General features: G+C 36.6%; 1 protein-coding gene across 3 annotated transcripts in view; it reads left to right on the top strand.

Moving 5' to 3' along the window:
* The window catches only part of fam131c (family with sequence similarity 131 member C), a 51,848-nt gene that overhangs the window by 19,771 nt on the left and 10,537 nt on the right, over positions 1-21,540 (top strand). For 2 of the 3 annotated variants that reach the window (NM_001441900.1, NM_001033590.2), the window contains 3 exon segments: positions 7,650-7,720; positions 10,134-10,224; positions 19,774-20,007. In NM_001441900.1, coding sequence (NP_001428829.1) covers positions 7,676-7,720; positions 10,134-10,224; positions 19,774-20,007 — 370 coding nt within the window. In that variant the 5' untranslated portion in view covers positions 7,650-7,675. 3 annotated transcript variants of the gene reach the window in all.

Below are 21,540 nucleotides of genomic sequence, written 5' to 3'. Positions count from 1 at the left end.
CAATTGTCTTTCAGGAAGCCTGTACATTCCATTTGCTCAACATGTACAGTGCAAATCACTGACATCCCAAAAATCATATTAGATGTGCGTCGATAAAATTCATATCAAGTTTAAAGCTATTTTTAATTGTAATATTAAAAGTATTCCCATTGAGTGTTCTTCTGAATGCATCTTTACCTCTGTAACACCGGAGGGCAGCAAAAAGCTATTATCAAGAACTAACTATATTATTTTCTGCTTCCCTAAGAATTCCCTGAACTGATTTAACCACAAATACTTTTTTCTTCTCCTCATTTAAATTTTTATTGAGGTGCTAGTGAGGGCCAACAGGTAGTGCTCACCCTTTAGTCTGTCTGGGTCCTACTGCCCCAGTATATTGATGGGGAACGTGCTTCATATGAGATGTCATACCAAGGTCCTGGCTCTCTGTGGTCATTAAATAGTCTTAGGATGTCTTTTGAAAAGAGTATGTGTGTGTGACCCCACACCCTTTTAACCTCATATCATCTCACTGGCTTCAGCAGTCTGTCTCCTCTTCACCAAAAAGCTGGTGTGTGAAATGGTGCAGAATGGCTGACATCGTATGATCCAGGTGGAGGTTGAGGTGATTCCTCTAAAAAAGTAAAGCACTACATAAACGTGACACATTATTATCCGTATAGTAGTTTTAGTGTAGAAGTAGAAGAGTAACAAGCAACCTTGCAATGCACATGTCACATTAAAGGGTTTGTCCAGTCCAAAATGAATATTATGGTTAAACTTTAGTTTAGGTCACAATTCATGCTATGAACTACTGGCTTATTACCTGACTATTAATAAAATATTAACTTTTCATTAGTAGTGATAAAGTATGAGCTTATTCTACATCCCTAATCCTTCCCAAAACTTAAACTCAACTTCTAACTTAACCATTGATAAACAGCTAATTAGTTGTTTATTAAGCTAGTAGTGTTAGTTAATGGTTTGTTAATAGCATGAATTGTGACCTAAACTAAAGTGTTATCAATATTATTAATTACTCAGCCTCAAACTCAATTTTTTTTGCCCATGTCTTCTGTGTCAAGTTTTTACTACAGGCAATATGGCACTTGCATGTTGCGCTGCTGACTATAATGACAGTAATTTGTACTGCCCTTAGTAAATAACACCTGGTTACTTGATACAGGAAAGAAGATACAGGCGAACAGAGTCATATTTACAGCTTTTGGAGCTGTGTATGATTACAGTTTTGCAGTAAGTATTGATAATGTTCTTTTTCTAGACTTCTGAACTGAATATCTCTGGAACGTTGCTGTCTATGAAGGGTCAGAGAGCTCTTGGATTTCATTTAAAATGTCTTCATTTGTGTTCTGAAGATGAACAAAGATGTCAGGGGATTGTAACAACATGAGGGTAATTAATATGAGAGTAATTAATAACTAAGAAGACGTTTCATTTTTGTATGAACTAACCCTTTAATTGATCATTGCTTTTTGATAATATATATTTAATTGTGCTTGCTAATTTCTAATCGATTTATAATCATGTAAAATCTATTTTAAGAACATTCTACTTTGGTTTGTTCATTTAATAAATGTTAATTGTGATCTCTATCAAATTTCAAAAAGATTAGTCATTTTTCAAGCTTTACATCATTTACAAGCTTTACATAATTCTAAAATCTTATGCAGTGATTTATGCTGTTTAACTTTACTTAAGTCAATAAAATGCTTTGACCTTGTAAACGTATTATTTTCTGATGTAGAAAAGAAAATTAGAAGACTAATATAATAAATAATAATAATAAAAGCACATTGATCTGTCTTTCTATTACAAGTAATCTTAAATACTTATACACTCTGTTATGTCTAATTTATATCTATCTCTATCTATCTATCTATCTATCTATCTATCTATCTATCTATCTATCTATCTATCTATCTATCCATCTATCCATCTATCCATCTATCCATCTATCTATCTATCTATCTATCTATCTATCTATCTATCTATCTATCTATCTATCTATCTATCTATCTATCTATCCATCCATCCATCCATCCATCCATCCATCCATCCATCCATCCATCCATCCATCCATCCATCCATCCATCCATCCATCCATCCATCCATCCATCCATCCATCCATCCATCCATCCATCCATCCATCCATCCATCCATCCATCCATCCATCCATCCATCCATCCATCCATATTTATGTAAAGAACTGCTTTAATCTTCCAACACTAACAGTTCAGTTTTTCTATTCTATTTTTTATTGATTAATTGAAATCAAATTGCAATCGCAAATCTGCCCAGAGCAAATGCGTGACTGCCGTCTGTTTGTGATAGTCTTACTAGCAATTGAGTGGGCACAATTAAGTGATGAGTGTCTTGCTAAAAAGTCAACTGAAAGTATTGCCAGTGACACAATCTAGTAGCAAGCAACAGCAAAGTACAATTTCAGAGTTGTTTCAGCCATGTTACTTTGCTGAGTTTTCTGTATTTTTATAATAATAATTATTTGTTTTTATAATAAGCAACACTATCCCCCTAATTTGAGTTTAACTTGTTCACAGAAAGGTAAGGTTGTTTTATTTGTGCTTACTGTTTGCTCTAGAGAAAAATGAGGGAATATTTTAAAATAAATATTATAGAGAAAAAAATAATATTATGGAGTAAATGTTTAAGTAAGGTAATATCTTTTCAATTCCTTTCTTAACTAACACTCACTTCATTTTAGCAGTAAGAAGCTGATACAGAATATTGAGCTGAAGCTTGACTACAAAATTAAATCGCAAAATCAAATCGAAATCTCAATATCTGTCAAAAAAATGGAAAAAATATATTTTTTCTCAAATCGCACGGCCCTAATTTCTAACAATAACACTATTTATTAAATAATTAATGAATTTTCATTCGGCTCAGTTTTTTTTATTTATTTATCAGGGGTCACCACAGTGAAATAAACCACCAACTACTCCGCCATATGTTTTACAGAGCCGATGGCCTTTCAGCTGCAACCCAGTACTGGGAAACTCCTACTGTATACACTGTCTCACACACACACACACACACACACACACACACACACACACACACACACACACACACACACACACACACACACACACACACACACACACACACACACACACACACACACACACACACTACGGGCAATTTTGTTTTTACCCAATTTACCTAAAGCACATGTCTTTGGACTGTGGGGGAAACCAGAGCACCTGGAGCAAATCCACATGAACATGGGGAGATCATGCAAACTCCACTCAGAAATTTCACCTGGGACTCTAACCAGTGACCTTCTTGCTATGAGATGACAGTGCTAACCACTGAGCCACCGTACCACCCATAATAAAACTATTCTATATTGTATATTGTTAAGTACAGCTATGTCTTAAAATCACCTTAAATTTCCACACATTTTCAAAATTTTTGTTTGTTTATTTAGTGTTATCCTGTAAACTACTGATGACGTTTCTTCTAAATATAAAATCAAAATGTCATTTCTTTCTGCAACAAAAAGCTTTCAGACTTGTTTATATTCATTTTTCGCCAGCAGAATGCATTAATCTCTGTCGGTATATGGATGAAAGCGTCTGCCACATGATTACATGTAAGTGTATTTGGCCAAAATAGAAATGCTTTATAATTACAATATCACTCCTTTACCAATTACCAGCCATAATATGAAAATAATTATCACCTTATAGCTATGGGCCAGAATTTTCATATCAATGCATCACTAATGTAACCTCAGTAAAAGCTAGTAATTTCAGTATGCAGATGGTGTGAAAGTTGGGTCTGAGAGCGAAAATGAGAGCAGAAGGGGGAGGAGAAGAGAGAGAGGAGAGGAGGGACTGAGAGAGCTCACAGTCAGTCTGTGTGTGTGTGCTGTTTTCCCCACTTCTCTCTCTCTCTCTCTCTCTCTCCTCACTTCCATCCCCACTTGTGAAACACTGTACCGGATGGACAACAGCTCCCCGCTTTCCTCCTCCTGGACCAGTCTTTATTCCTTCTGTCATTTCTCCAGCACTGTCCTCCAGTTGGCTCTCTCTGCTTGTTTCAGATCCCCTTCTTCTTCTTCTCAGTCTGTTGTTGGTCATTTCCCCTCGTCGCCCCTCTGGCAGTCAGCATGGTGAACAGATAAATGCCAGCCTGCTGAACATGGGCTCCTGCCTCTGCAAAGGTCACCAAGGTCAGTCTCTTGCTGATTGTTTCTGAGTTTGTCTTGTTTTTGTCCGTCTGCTACCTGTTGAGTGATGACTGTTGATTTTCACTCATATCTTTTCATCCACCTGTCTGCACGTCTCCAGCATGGAGAGTGTTTACATAATACGTGAAATATAATGTGGAAAATATATGTGTATACTATATTTGTGTATACTGTGTCTATCTAGCTATGATTTTATTATAAGTGGGCTTTATGTATTATGATGCATAGTTTGCTCTGCAGAAACAACGTGTTGCTGCTGAAATACTAATGCATTGTTTTATGCATTACTAATATTAATGCATTGAATAGTATGCAATATTGCATGATTAAGTATTACATGGTTCTTTGTAATTCTTGATTCTGATTGGTCAATCACGGCAACCAGCAGGCTGTTATTTACTAATATTTACAGTCGATAATGGGAGCAATGTATTTCAGTCTCGTTCCTCCTTTCACATTAGATCTCCATAGATAAAATGAATTTAAAACATTTATGCATGTGTTTGCAAGCATGCACCTGTGTGTGTGTATTTACAGTTGAAGTCTCAATTATACATTAGTTATACTTCTATACTGTTTAATGTGACATTTAAAGGCTTAACTAGGTTAATTAGGTTAACAAGGCAGGTTAGGGTAATTAGGCAAGTTATTGTATAAAGATGGTTTGTTCTGTAGACTATCGAGAAAAAAAGGGCTAATGATTTTGTCCTTAATGTTTTTTTTTAAGTAAAATGGATTTATTCTAGCCAAAATAAAACAAATACAAATTTTTTCAGAAGAAAAAATATTATCAGACATACTGTGAAAATTTCCTGAATCTGTTAAACATAATTTAGGAAATACTTTAAAAAGAAAAAAAATTAAAGGGGGGCTAATAATTCTGACTTAAACTGTATACATACATTACATACAATTTTCATTTTCTCTGGCTTTATGGTCTAAGTTTATTTAGGTTTTGGTTTGAATAAAATGTCTGGATATATTCGTTTTAAGGCCTGACAACACTGTATCAGATATCCGTCTTTCAGATGACACGTTAAACCGAGGTCCTGACTCTCTTTGGTCATTAAAAAGCCCAGGATGTCCTTGGAAAAGAGTAGGGGTTAACCCCGGCATCCTGGCCAAATTTGGCCACTGGCCTCTGTCCATCATGGCCTCCTAACCATCCCTATATCATAATTGGCTTCATCACTCTGTCTCTTCTCCAGCAATCAGCTGGTGTGTGGTGTGCAGTCTGGCATGATATGGCTTCAGTTGTGTTATCCAGGTTGATGCTGCGCATTGGTGTTAGATGAGGAGATTCCCCCAATGTGTAAAGTGCTTTGAGTGTCCATAAAAGTCCTATATAAATGTAAGAAATTTTTATTATAAATATTTCAAGTAAATATATTGTCATTTAGAGCACCTCCCCCAACCACCAGATAAACAAATGTTTAAATTTTTTCTAGGGCTGCAACAATGAATTGATTGAATCAATAAAAATCGATTACTAAAAGAGTTGGCAACAAATGTTATATTCAGTTCGTTGTGTTACGCGACGTGGGGATGTTTGCCTGTATTTTGGGAGTAACTGATGTATTTAAGCGCTGAATCCTGCATGTTCTGTTTTTATGAATGAGGCATACGGCCACAAGTAAACATGGCAACGCCCATTTCTCGCTATAGATCACGATCAATATCATTTATACCGTCTTTTAAACTACAAAATACTCTTACATACACATTTTTGTGAACTGGAATATCAGTTAGTTGATGACATGATGAGCTAGCATGTAAGAGGTATACAGTAGCTACACTGCAAAAAACTTTTCTTAATTAGAAATTTTGTCTCGTTTTCACGGCAAATATTTAAAAAACGAGAATACTAGACAAGAAAATGGGATGAGAAAATGAGTGATGAAAGAGTGTGTATGGGGGTTTTCCAATGTTAGGTTGCAGCTGGAAGGGCATCGGCTGCGCAAAACATGTTGGATAAGTTGGCGGTTCATTCCGCTGTGGTGACCCTTGATTAATAAAGGGACAAAAGCTGAAAAGAAAATGAATGAATGAAAATTAGGTGCTCTTTAAAGCTTCTGTTTGAGATTATATCTCATTAGACTATTTTTCTTCTATTTTTCCCCATTAGCAAAGATTTTTGCTTGTTTTAAGCAAACAATCACTTAATTTTGGGTGGTTTTTTAGAAAACAAGACATAATTATGCTATTTTATTTGTCTTGTATGTATCTTGATTAAAGTTTTTTTTAGATATTTGGATTAAAAACAGGACAAAACTACTAAGTTAAGGTTTTTATTTTATTATTATTATAACAGCTCAGGGGTGTTTAAGGAGCAACATGTTTGCACTTTCTAAAGATTAGTTCTGTTTTTGAATAAAGTGTTGAAAATGAATGCTTTTCTTAGTTTTCTATCCAATTCATCGATTAATCAAAAGAAAAAAAAGACTGATTAATCGATTATTAAAATAATCATCAGTTGCAGCTCTTATTTGTTGTGATTAAAAATAATCAAGGCTAATCCATGCACATGTATTTCAGTTTTTCTAATTGTAAGGTCTATTTTTCTACATAATTGCTTAGCCTAATGACTATTAATAACAGAATAAATTTCCATTTCCATCTGTATTTCATGTTCATTTGGTGATTATCTTTGGTGATCTCCCTTAATATCTTCTTTATGGGTCACACAAAATACATGCAAGCAGAACCAACTGTTGACACAGAACCAATAGTAGATTCAGAGAAGTCTCCACCACAGGGAAATCATTCTGTTCTCATTTGTATCATCCAATCAGAATAAGGCGTGTATATTATAAATCGTAACCCTGCAGGACAGTTCAATCTGCGCACACAAATATAGAGTCACATTATTTACAAATGAACTCTACGGTAGAAGGTGGCGTTTCACCCTCAAGGTGTCCTCGGAGGAAATGCCACCAAATGAAGTCCCAGGAGTTGAAGGCACTGTTTGTTTCTGGTAGTCCTATGGGTGTTGGAATGGCAAAGGCTCTGCAGCTGTAAGCGTGTGAAATGCCAGGGTCAAAACTGATGTATAATGCATATGTGCGATGGATGGAGTTTCATGTGATGAATGGGAGGTGGGTCATAGAGGGAGGGGGAAAACATGCGCGATGTGTGACATTGTAAAAGGTCAAGCATTGTCAGCCGATACCTGTTAGTAGAGAACGTGCCGCTCCACAGGTTTGAGATTAGCTGTCCTCAATGTGACAAAAAAACGTGCTTACGAACATCGGGGATCCCCCATGGGATGTGTTGTCAAGACAAGCTCTTGTTGCCATGGAAACGGGGGAGCAACAGGAGCAAGTCCCGTCCATCCACTCCAGATCAAACTCAACGCACATTATTAGCTGTCACTAAAATGTATGATAGATAAGCAGTTGTTCACGATTGACTGAAGAATGTTTTGTTCCTTTAGAGCTGCAAAGTGGCCAGCAGCACCCCATGGAAGAGCTCCACTCGTATCCTGAAGGACAGCCCATCATTAAGGTGCTTATTTTTTTATTATTACACAATATCAAAAGTGGGAATCTCATTTTTTTTGTCTTGTCATTAAGCATTCACTATTTGAAAGTGTATTTATGCGAATCGTAAATGGAGGGCACTATGATTTCTGGGATGAAAATGCAAATTATAAATATATGAAACCTTTACATCATGGATTTCACTGGAATTTGGCAAATATTGAAAAATCAATCAAACATACTACTGTAAAGCGTCTTTACGGCACTCCATCAAAACAAATGTTTGGTGTTATTTATACAGAAATAAATGTAATGGCAATCTATTCTTTCCAGTTCGTCACCATTTCCATAGGGATTCCACAATTTCCATAAGGATTCCATAGGGAAAACCACATACTTCCAATTTAACGGTTTACTTTTTGTAAACTTAAATACTATTTACTCTTTTTCAAGCTTCAATTCAAATCTGGTTTAGACTGTCCACCATCAAGCCTGGTAAAGTCTAGATTGGATACGTGGCCGGTCAGAAGTGCGATATGCACATTAATATAGCAGCATTTTTTATGACACTGTATAACAATACTAAATATTTTTACAGTGCTGTGACGGTTGGGTTTAGGGTTGGGGTGTGTGTTAAAAAATACAATTTATTGGGTAATTTAATAGATAGCATAAATAATACTCCGTACATCTTCTGTTTTTATGCTACTGTATCAGTTGGCTTTAGGGTTGGGTTGGGGGTAGACGTTAATAAAATAGTAAAAAAGATACAAAAATTTAATTCTAAATGAAAAAATAAATTAAATACCCAAAAGAAATATGTGATAATAAATAAAAATAATGTAAAACCGATTTTGTAAAAGTAAAATTAAATAAGTAAAATGCTAACATTTATTGTATAACAACAAATGCCATGACATTTGGCTCAACATAAACAGTAACTTAAAGAAATAATGACACAAATAGAGGCCTATTACTATTGGACAGTAAAAAATGCTTATTAACAATAAAACAATAATGATAGAAATAAAATAATCTTTATAATAAATATAGACACGTTCTTGCATGTTTAAATTTAATTAGGAAGAAAAGGTAATTTTGGTGGTTCATTCTGCTGTGGCGATCCCTTATAAATAAAGGACTAAGCCAAAGAAAAATTAATGAATAAAAAGATCATTTTAATAGAGTTCCTAAAATTAGGGATGTCCCTAATTGTCCATAAGGATGTTTTTTGCCCTTGAGTCCGAGTAATTTGATTTTGAGTATCTACCGATACCAAGACCCAGTTCGATACTTCTATAATACATAAATCAAGAAAGAATCAAGAAGAGTGAACAAACAGATCCAGGATTTTTCTTATTTTTAATTTAATTCATCTTACTTTAACATTCAACAACTCAAACTCAACAATTCAACTGTTTCAACAAACAGAGCACTTCTGTGAGGTAGCTTGAACCATCAAATAACATCAATTCTTTACTTTTGAACTTTAGTACATTAGTAAATATATATATATATATATATCTATATATATATATATATATATATATATATATATATATATATATATATATAATTTAAAAACAAATAGTACCTCAACTTAAAATATATACCAGGCAATCCCAAGTTTACATATCTCACAGTTTGCTATGGCAGTGTTGTCGTCATCAACTTTATTATACCTCCAGACCGCAAACATACTCACACTTTTTGCTACAAGATGCTTCTGTTTTCTACTTAGCCAGCATTTAACCAATTGCGTCTCTGCTACAGTGATGTCATTCCGCGTACGTTGCTGTTTCTGTGTGAAGTCAAAAAAGAGGTCTAACTCTTTGCTGCCGCATATCTATTGATGTGTTATGAAATAATGAGTACATATACTGTATAAATATAAATATACATTCTAGTCCTAAACGGGAGGCAACATCTGATTCCGATCGAGTCTGAAACCGAATGATCGGGCCCGATTTCCGATCACATGATCGGATCTGGACATCCCTATTTAAAATGTAATTGCTGTATTTATTATGGATTTCAAATAGTATGTATACCATTTCAAGACGTAAAATTGTATACAGGCACAAAAGTAGACTATATAATTAATTTCATGATTTCAAATAATTAGACAAACTTGTCTGATTACCAGTTGAATTAACCATTAAAATGAAGTCCTGAAAAACTCAAAAAGTAAAAAAGAAACAAAAACTGAACTTAAATAAATAAATAAATGAGATACCCTAAGGAAAAAAAAAATCAAGCAGATTTCACTCAGCCCTTATACGTGGTAGTTGTTTCGCACCCTGAATGTGCAAGATCTGTTAAAAGTGTCTTGTTAGGTGCAATTTGCACCTGTGATTCACTGTGTTGCTTGCAAAAGTGATTTTTCTGAAGGGCTTTATTTGGTATGTTAAGCTGTGTTGTCTTGTCACGTTATTCAGGGTAACCATCAGCCCTGCAACGGCAACATGTCGGATAAAAGTGGCAGCGGCGGCTACGACATTGGAGAACTGGCTACATCTTCCCTGCTGGGTGAGTGAAGAGCAAAGAGCGCATGTTAGACACCGTCACACTGTGTGCTGTTTAAGTTATTGCTTACTATCATTCATCTGCATCAGGAGAGCAGTAGACCTTTATAGAAGCTTGCTAATGCAATTTCCCTCTGCCTGCATACAGTATCCCTCATTTATGAAGACTTTCTCTCTCTTTTCTCCTCTAGTGCCTCTTTAGCCACCTGTTTTCCTTTCTGCCTTTTTATTTGAACATTTTTACTTGATTTCTCCAGGCCCACTCTTCTCTGGAAGTTAATTACGCAGACTAATAATGTGTTATGGGTTTTTAAGCTTTTCCTTAGAAATATTTTTGATCATTTCAGTTTAATTGCTAATGCAGTCGCCTGCTGATGAATATGTATAATGAGCCAGAAAGACGCACAAATGTTTCTGATCGACTGAAAGGACTGCTTGGAAGGAAATAAAACTGCTGTTAGAAAGATTAATTTATAAAACAGATGTCATGGGAAATGCAAATCATTCAATAATAGGTTTGTGAGGACTTGCAGGATAATTATAGTTTGAAGTATGTTTTTCCACTAGTGCATTGGGAAGCCTGAAAAGGAGGTACTTAACATACAAAAATGGTCATTTCTAACATGAGGATGAATGGGTTTCATGTAAAATTTGAAGTGTTTTTTGTATTTTTTCTTATTGATGAATGAAGTTGTTAATATTATTATGTAATATGTTTTTATCTATATTGATCTTGCAATTAAATAGACATAAGTAGCTGATGTGGCTATAAAACATCCACTAACTAACTAACTAACTAACTAACTAACTAACTAACTAACTAACTAACTGACAAACTAACCATCATTAGCCAACTAAGGGCACAAGGTGTGTCCTTACAAACATAGTTTGTTGATTAGGCGTTTTCCAAATCCATCGTTCCAACCAACATTAGAAAACTGCGCCACAAACGTGTACACTTGCAACTACACCTCTAGAGCTGTAGTTAGAAGCATAGTTCCTGGCTGTGTTCTCTTCCAAGTTACCCCCCCCCCCCTGTGCCCTATTCATTTAGAACATTCTAACATTTAATCTTAGAATGATTTTAAAAAAGCATTAAAGTCATCACTCTTAGGTGTAATTTGCTTATAAAGTATTTTTACTGTTCAGTTTTAGTGACCTTCATGTTGACAATTGCGTTACCTTCCTAGTGCACTTTGAAAACATTTATGGCATTTTGAACGAAGCTTTGACTAATGACAAAAGCTATAGGTGACCTATTATTTAAAAGTGGAATTTACGTTACTTTTCCAAGGTTTGTGAAACAAAAAATATACAGAATATCTTAATGCTTTTAATTTATAGTAGGTTTTTTATAAAAAAAATATATCTCTACTGTAGGCCTATATGACATGGGCCTTTTTCACCAAGTACCACCTCAGTAAAAATTGTCTCTTCCAAGTATCACCATAATGACTTGTATTGAAACACATAGTAGGCCTAATTAAGTGCCTACAGCTCTGCACAGTTCACAAACCTGGCAGATTAATTCCTATTATTATGAATATTTATTATTGTCAGCCACTTTAAACATAATAAATAGTTTGAACAATATCATACTTACAGGTAAAAAAATAAATAAATAAAAACTGCTATATAATAATAAATAAAACTGTTCTTAAAAAGTTAAAAGAAAACTGCTGTACTTAAATATAAAGTATTATCCTAAAGTAGCCTATTCATCAAAACCCGCTAATATTTCTTGGACCTCATAAATATAGGGTATACCCTATCAAACAGAGTTACATAATTTTTTCAATATATGTTGCATGTATATAGAAAACTGCTGTACTTAATTGTAAAGTATTATCATAAATTATAATACTGGCTAGCCCAGGTGGGCCCCAAAATTTAATTAATATGATGGTGATCTTATTTAGACCAAGCATGCCTCCTGATAGATTTTTTTGCCTGAAGCTAAAAAGAGGGATGATGAATTAGGGAGGACAGACTTAAACCTAATTCTCGGCCATGAGTCGGGTCTAAGACAACACACAACAGATAATTCTATAAAACATGTTTTTTTTTGTATTCTATAGAATTGTCTAGAACATTTCTGCTGTGATTTGAATGAGTAAAATTGTAAAAGTAGACTTAAAAAAATAAATAAACAAAATCCTACTTATAATAATAATAATAATAATGATCTTCATTTCTTACTTTTTTATTTTTCTTAATAAACTGTAAATTATGCATACAAACGTTAACGATTTAAATGATTTATAAAGGCTATGAGATTAAAATATGTGTTAGCTAAGTGGTTTTATGTGGTATATTCTCAATAATATTTGTAAAGGAAACATTGGCCCTATACAGTATGTTACATTTACATATATTTAAACTAATATGGAAAATGGGTGCGTTTTTATCAAAACTAATAATGGAGTTTTTTAAGTGCGTGTGCGTGTAAAACAATAGAAATTGCACTAAAAATTATGGGGGTTTTCTCTAAAGAAGTTGTTATTCCACCCCGTATAGAGGGTCATTGTGAACGTTTTATGTTATAACTAACGTGGTTCAAATGATGGATCTGCACCAAAGCAGCTACTGTTTTGGGAAACACTCGTCACTGCTTCGTTCTTTTCCCAAACAATGCATCGTACTATGATAGTTCAGCCAAGAGTTATATCGTTGTTTGGGAAACGCACCCCAGATGCTTAAATGAGATGTTTATATTAAACTCTTATTTAAAGTTCTATTAAGTGATGTTTAGTTTTTATGTAGATTATATTTTTATTTAGATGTTTTAAATAATATTTATTTATTTAAACCATATGAACAGTAATTCACATAAAATTGTAATCTGTTACAAAGTTTGTTAAGTAAGAATGAAATAAGTGAATAAACAAAAAACGTATGCTATGCCAGAATGGGAAACGGGATTGAAAATGTCCAAATCAAAATGTACATGTGTTTATTAAGGAACCTTTATGTGTAATGCATATTTTAAGAATATAGTTTGTAGTAACAACTAGACTACCAAGATGTGTTAAATTAATTTGATTTCGAAGAACGACTAAAAGACATTAGTTATCATATATCGTCGTGTGACATTAGTTATTATATGAAACATCATGTACGTAATATAGTATCTCAAAATATGCAAATCAAATGCTGTATCAAATAACAATGACTATATTTCTCAATAAAATAATATATTCTAGAAAATATTAGACATTTCTTAGTGCTCTTTATGGCTCTAATAGTAAAAATACAGTCAAATATACTTAATAACAATAAAATAACTGTAAAAAATTATTAAAAATATATATTAAATTTCCATTCATTCATTAAATTTAGACAGGAATAAAACTGAATTTAACTTAATTAAGTTTCTAAAATGTAAATACTTTATTTTATATATTTAGGGACCGAGCACCGAAACGGTGCGTAGGCCCTATTGGAATTGCTCCGTTTTTTATTATTATTATTATTATTATTATTATTCCGCCCCCTATCGGGGCATTTTTGAGGGTCTAAACATGCCCGAAAACTCATGAAAATTTGCACACACACCAAACGCGGTGTAAATAGCAGGTTGATATGGGTCTCGGAAGTGGGCGTGGCAAAATGACTCGACAGCGCCACCTAGAAAAATTAAACGGACGAGCCCCCGATACACGAATCACGCACATGCACGAAAATTGGCACACACCTCAAACACGCCAAAACATACGAAAAAGTCTCTTGGAGCCATATCTCAAACCTAACAGGAAGTTGGATAATTTTAACTTCCTGCGGCGAAAAAGTGGCTTTTTTGCCATTTCCAGGCGTTGTAATTTAACGAACTCCTCCTAGGGATTTTATCCGATCGACACCAAAATTGGGTTTTGTCATCTAAAGGCCTTGGCGATGTTAAATTGCGAAGCTTTAGAGTTTTCGTCGATGGGCGTGTCCGTGGCGACCTCGCAAACTTTGACGATTCGCCACAAAACAGGAAGTCATTATAACTCAGGCATGCATTATCCGATCTGCCTCAAAATTCACACGTTTGATAAGAGTCCTGACCTGAACACGTTTACATGCCAATATCCAGATACAGTTACAGCGCCACCTGCTGGCCACAGGAAATGACATGTTTTACATCGTAACAAACTCCTCGCACAAATTTTTTCGTATCAGCACCAAATTTGGGTTGTGTTATCTGAAAGCCCTAGCGATGATATATTGTGAAGATGTAGAGTTTTCGCAGAGGGGCGTGTCCGTGGCGGCATGACAAACCTCATCGCTTCGCCATGGAACAGGAAGTCTTTATAACTCAAGCACACAATGTCCGATCTGCCTGAAACATCACATGGTTGATAAAAGTCCTCTCCTGAACACATCCTCATAACAATAATGAAGTGGGCGTGGCAAAATGACTCGACAGCGCCACCTACAAAAACTAATCGGACGAGCCCCCGATCCACGAATCACGCACATGCACGAAAATTGGCACACACCTCAAACATGCCAAAACATACGAAAAAGTCTCTTGGAGCCATATCTCAAACCCAACAGGAAGTCGGATATTTTTAACTTCCTGCGGCGAAAAAGTGGCGTTTTTGCCATTTCCAGGCGTTGTATTTTAACGAACTCCTCCTAGGGATTTTATCCGATCGACACCAAAATTGGGTTTTGTCATCTACAGGCCTTGGCGATGTTAAATTGCGAAGCTTTAGAGTTTTCATCGATGGGCGTGTCCGTGGCGGCCTCGCAAACGTTGACGATTCGCCACAAAACAGGAAGTCGTTATAACTCAGGCATGCTTTATCCGATCTGCCTCAAAATTCACACATTTGATAACAGTCCTGACCTGAATACGTTTATATAATGATATCCGGATAGAGTTATAGCGCCACCGGCTGGCCACAGGAAATGACTTTTTACATTGTAATATACTCCTTCCGCAAACTTTATTATATCAGCACCAAATTTGAGTGATGTTATTTGAAAGCTCTAGCAATGATATATTGTGAAGATCTAGAGATTTTGCAGAAGGGCGTGTCCGTGGCGGCATGACAAACCTCAACGCTTCGCCATCGAACAGGAAATGCTTATAACTCAACCACACAATGTCCGATCTGCCTGAAACTTCACAAGGTTGATTATATTCATCTCCTGAACACATCCACATAACAATATTGAGCCTGTCATAGCGCCACCTGCTGGTAGAAGGTAGTTTGGCTTGTAACTCAACCACACAATGCCCGATCTGCGTGAAACTTCACATGGTTGATGAAAGTCCTCTCCTAAGCACATCTACATAATTATATTGAGTCTGTCATAGCGCCACCTGCTGGTAGAAGGTATTTTGGCTTATAACTCAGCCACACGATCTCTGATCTGCCTGAAACTTCACATGGTTGATTAAATTCCTCTCCTGAAGACATCTACATTGCAATATTGAGTCACAGTCATAGCGCCACCTGCTGGCAGAAGATAGTTTGGCTTATAACTCAGCCACACAAAGTCTGACCAGCCTGAAAATTTACATGGTTAGTTAAAATCCTCTCCTGAAGACATGTACATGCCAATATTGAGTCACATTCATAGCGCCACCTGCTGGCAACAGGAAATTACTTATAACTCAGCCAAACAATGTCCGATCTGCCTGTAACATCACATGGTTGATAAGATTCCTCTCCAGAAGACATATTCATGCCAATCTTGCATCTCAGTCATAGCGCCACCTGCTGACAGGAAGAAGTTTGGCATAAATCTGTCATTTTTTCAAATTCTTTATATATATCGGCTTAAATTAATATTGTTCGCTGTTCTCTGTCATCGTGAGGCCACCGGGTGGTGGTGAGCCCGGGTGCGAGGTCCCTATCATCGCTGCTTGCAGCTTTAATTAGGGACCGAGCACCGAATGGTGCAAGGCCCTATTGGAATTGCTCCGTTTATTATTATTCTTCTTCTTCTTCCGCGGAATGAATCGCGGTTTTGAGGGGCTAAACATGCCCGAAAACTCACGCAACTTTGCACACGCCTCAGAAGTGGCGAAAATTTACGTTTGTTATGGGCTTCGGAAGTGGGCGTGGCAAAATGACTCGACAGCGCCATCTAGAAAAATTAAACGGACGAGCCCCCGATATACGAATCACGCACATGCATGAAAATTGGCACACACCTCAAACATGCCAAAACATACGAAAAAGTCTCTTGGAGCCATATCTCAAACCCAACAGGAAGTCGGATATTTTTAACTTCCTGCGGCGAAAAAGTGGCGTTTTTGCCATTTACAGGCGTTGTATTTTAACGAACTCCTCCTAGGGATTTTATCCGATCGACACCAAAATTGGGTTTTGTCATCTAAAGGCCTTGGCGATGTTAAATTGCGAAGCTTTAGAGTTTTCATCGATGGGCGTGTCCGTGGCGGCCTCGCAAACTTTGACGATTCGTCACAAAAGAGGAAGTCGTTATAACTCAGGCATGCATTACCCGATCTGCCTCAAAATCCACACGCTTGATAAGCGTCCTGACCTGAACACGTTTACATGCCAATATCCAGATACAGTTACAGCGCCACCTGCTGGCCACAGGAAATGACATGATTTACGGTGTAACAAACTCCTCCCACAAATTTTATCGTATCAGCACCAAATTTGAGTGGTGTTATCTGAAAGCTCTAGCAATGATATATTGTAGAGAACTAGAGTTTTCGCAGAGGGGTGTGTCCGTGGCGGTATGACAAACCTCAACGCTTCGCCATGGATCAGGAAGTCCTTATAACACAACCACACAATGTCCGATCTGCCTGAAACTTCACATGGTTGATAAACGTCATCTCTTGAACACATCCACATAACAATATTGAAGTGGGCGTGGCAAAATGACTCGACAGCGCCACCTAGAAAAATTAAACGGACGAGCCCCCGATCTACGAATCACGCACATGCACAAAAATTGGCACACACCTCAAACATGGCAAAACATACGAAAAAGTCTCTTGGAGCCATATCTCAAACCCAACAGGAAGTCGAATATTTTTAACTTCCTATGGCGAAAAAGTGGCGCTTTTGCCATTTTCAGGTGTTGTATTTTAACGAACTCCTCCTAGGGATTTTATCTGATAAACACCAAAATTGGGTTTTGTCATCTTAAAGCCTTGGTGATGTTAAATTGCGAAGCTTTAGAGTTTTCATCGATGGGCGTGTCCGTGGCGGCCTCGCAAACTTTGATGATTCGCCACAAAACAGGAAGTCTTTATAACTCTGGCATGCAATATTTGATCTGCTTCAAAATTCACACATTTAATAACAGTCCTGACCTGATCAGGTTTACATGCCGATATCCAGTTACAAATATAGCGCCACCTGCTGGCCACAGGAAATGACATGTTTGACACTGTAACAAACTCCTCCCACAAACTTTCCCGTAGCAGCACCAAAATAGAGTGGTGTCATCTGAAAGCTCTAGCGATGATATATTGTGAAGATCTAGAGTTTTTGCAGAGGGGCGTGTCCGTGGCGGCATGACAAACCTCAACACTTCGCCGTGGAACAGGAAGTCCTTATATCTCAACCACACAAAGTCAGATCAGCCTAAAACTTCACATGGCTCATAAAAGTCCTCTTCTGAACACATCCCCAAAACAGTAATGAGTCAGTCATAACGCCACCTGCTGGCAGAAGGTAGATAGGCTTATAACTCAGCCAAACAACATCCGATCTGCCTGAAACTTCACATGGTTGATTAAATTCCATTACTGAAGGCATCTACATGCCAATCTTAAGTCACAGTTATAGCGCCACCTGCTGGCAGATGGTAGTTTGCATTATAACTCAACCACACAAAGTCCGATCTGCCTGAAAGTTCACATGGTTGATAAAAGTCCTCTCCTGAACACATCTACATAACAACATTGAGTCTGTCGTAGCGCCACCTGCTGACAAAAGGCAGTTTGGCTTATAACTCAGCTAAACAATGTTCGATCTCCCTGAAACTTCACATGGTTGATAAGATTACTCTCCTGGTGACATCTACATGCCAATCTTGAGTCAGAGTCATAGCGCCACCTGCTGAGAGGAGGAGGTTTGGCATAAATCGGTGATTTTCTCCGATTTTTTAAACATATCGGCTTAAATTATTACTGTTCGCTGTTCTCTGTCATCCTGAGGCCACCGGGTGGCGGTGAGCCCGGGTGCGAGGTCCCTATCATCGCTGCTTGCAGCTTTAATTTAAATTGTATCTCTATCATTTTAAGTTGTTAAATTGTATAAATACTGTATAAGGTGTTATGTGTACATTTATTAAAACATGATTTATGATTTTTTTGTTGTACACTAGCACTGTCACAATGTCAGATTTTTCTACTGCATTATTATCTTGACTAAAAGAAGTAACGGTAATGCTATGTAATATGGTATACTGTATATAAAGCAAAGTAATGTTATCAATTGAATTTATCTTAATTTTTTTTTTTGCTCAATGAAATGGATACAAAAATAAAATTTCTAAGCTTACTAGAGCATCAAAATACAACAAAAATATTATATTTAATATTGTATTTGAAATAGCTTGCTTCTTTGAACTGATGTTTTTTATGAATGATGTAGTAATATTATTTTACAAGATTATTTACATTGATAAAGGCTAAGCTACTTAGCATTGCATACATCATGCTTATAAAAATTCCAGAGATGCTTAAAAAAACACATTTTAAAGTTGCTTGTTAAATCTATCCACATTTCACCAGTCAAAACAATTATATTCAGCTTTAGTAATAGCTTCATGAATATACTAAGATCATAAGTTATATTACTACCTTGTGTCTGGGTTATAGACTTTCTCTATGAATGTACCCTCTGGCATTGGGTATAAATGAAACAAATTACATGTGAGAGCTTAGGGGTCCAAAATGGCACTATTGCTGGATTATTTATGTGTCATATTACAGTATGTGTATTATTTATTTTTAGATTGCCTCTACTGGTACATTGCAACACCTCTAATGGATACAACTGGGAATCTCAAGACCTCTGATGTGTTACAGGGCAAACAAGTGGAAGGATACAGTTTATAACCAGCTACATGTCAGGCTGGGTTGGATTACTGTTAAATAACACTTCACATATATAACATTTCCCAAAACAGAAGAAGTGGTATTGATAAAAGGATAAAAGAGGACATCAACACTGTAAAAAAAGGCAGGGTTCCACACAATTCTTTCATGTTGACCCAAATTGTTAAATTAACTTAATAGTTTTTATATATTTAAGTGGATTGAACATAAAACAATTAGGTTGTCCCAAAAAAGCCTTAAGAATGGTGTTGTTTCAACTCATTTTAAATAAGTAGTTGAAACAAGCAGCAAAAGTAATTTTTGAGTGAATGTTTAGTGCATTCAAAGTCCCTGCTTTCAGACACTAATCCCTAAAAAGCTAATCCAAAATTTTCTACTTCTCTTGTGTGATTCTTCCGTTCTCTCTTTTCCGCCTTCTTAGCTTTACCTCTTCACCTCCTCTCTTTCTTTTCATTTCTTTTCATTTCATCAGATTTGCGCCCATGCTAATCCCTTCGATCTCTTTAGGGCTGCTGGCCACTATTAAAGACCACATCACTAAGCCGACTGCGATGGCCCAGGGCCGCGTCGCCCACCTGATTGAGTGGAAGAGCTGGGGAGGAGAGGCCACGTCTGGAGGAGGCTGGTGCGGCTGGAGTAGAGATGGTGGAGGCTGGGGATCTACAGGAGCCACGCTGCAGGAGGACGAGCAGCTCTACTCCCACCTCACCGATGAAATTAAAGAGGCCCGATTTGCTGCGGGTGAGACTGTTTATCTACCTAAAGGGATGACGTTGTGCTTTTTACACTTTCAAAAAAAAAATCTGCAAAGTGCAAAGTCTACTCCCTGGGGCCTCTTAACACTTCTACACTACCTGACAAAAGTCTTGTCACCTATCCAAGTTTTAGGAACAACAAATAATAACTTGACTCAATCATTTGGTACCAGAAGTGACTTATATGAAAGGCAAAGGCCTCTCGATTTATGCTTATTTTACCAAAATAAAATATGATCATGCCTTGATTTTTTAAATGATTTAATTAGGACGGTAAGGTCTGACTTTGCTTAGAAATAATGTATGGTAGAGAATATAAAGTCATGGTGCAATGGAAAAAGAATGAATATTATGTATGACTCCAATGAGCTTGGAGGACTGCATCCATACATCTCTGCAATGATTCAAATAACTTATGAATAAAGTCATCTGTAATGGCAAAGAAAGCGTTCTTGTAGGACTTCGAGTCCTTCTTTGGATTCATCTTCAATGCCTCCTCCTTCATCTTACCCCAGACATGCTCAATAATGTTCATATTTGGTGACTGGCTGGACTTAGGCTGTTGATGTTGCCATGAAGTCTGCAGATCTCTCGCATGCCCTTTTACTAAATGTAACCCTAAACCTTGTTTTTTCCTTTACCAAACTTGACTGATATCTGTGAGAATCTTGGGTCCATGTGGCTACCAGTAGGTCTTCTGCTGTATTTGTGATGATTAAGATGCAGTTCAGCAGATGATTCATCTGAAAAATCTACCTTCTGACACTTTTCCAAATGATCAACTAAAAGTTATTATTTGTTGCTCTTACAACTGGGGCCGACAACAAGATTTTGTCAGGGAGTGTACATTAAACCAATATATCCCATTGGAGCTATTCATGGAATGAAATAGTGAAATTTTTTGTTTCTTGTTTGCTACTTTTTTTTTTTATAAATGGGACACCTAGTTAGATCTGAGCTTTATATTATGTGTTTAGAGTTGATGAGCTTGCACAAAAGGCGTAAATCTGTGGTGCTATAGCACATAAAGCTGTTTTGAACACCAACAAGATTTTCTGTGTTTTCCAAATGGCATATATTAATCTGAGAACGCACTTCATGTGAAAACCATTATGGCCGTCATATTTAAGTGTTGTTCCAAACCAATGTACTCAAAGCTGTCCTTTCCGAATGCGAGATTTGATATAACTTCAGGCCTCCATGATACTTTGCGAAGGGAAGTTGTTTGGTATCGAACAGTGTTTTCCATTAGGAAGGGCTCATCCCTATGCCCTAACTCCTCTGAAACTGTCACTATGGAGTGTAAACCCTTCAAAGGCCTTGAAGTGTCCATCAGATGTATTCTTCAAAATCCTTCATTCCAAAGGGTCCTTTGAAGTGCCAAATTTTGGGGACTCCAATTGGACGGCCATGATGCTTTTCACGCCAAAGTTCCCTTTTGAGGGCGATATATCCAGTAAGGAATGCACCTCAATTATTAATTGTTTGTTATCTATGGTGTCTGAGAGCAGAGAGTGTT

Source organism: Danio rerio, chromosome 23 (genome assembly GCF_052040795.2).
Source record: "Danio rerio strain M-AB ecotype USA chromosome 23, GRCz13ab, whole genome shotgun sequence".
NCBI classification, from domain to species: domain Eukaryota; kingdom Metazoa; phylum Chordata; class Actinopteri; order Cypriniformes; family Danionidae; genus Danio; species Danio rerio.
This window is presented reverse-complemented; position numbering and strand designations above follow the sequence as displayed.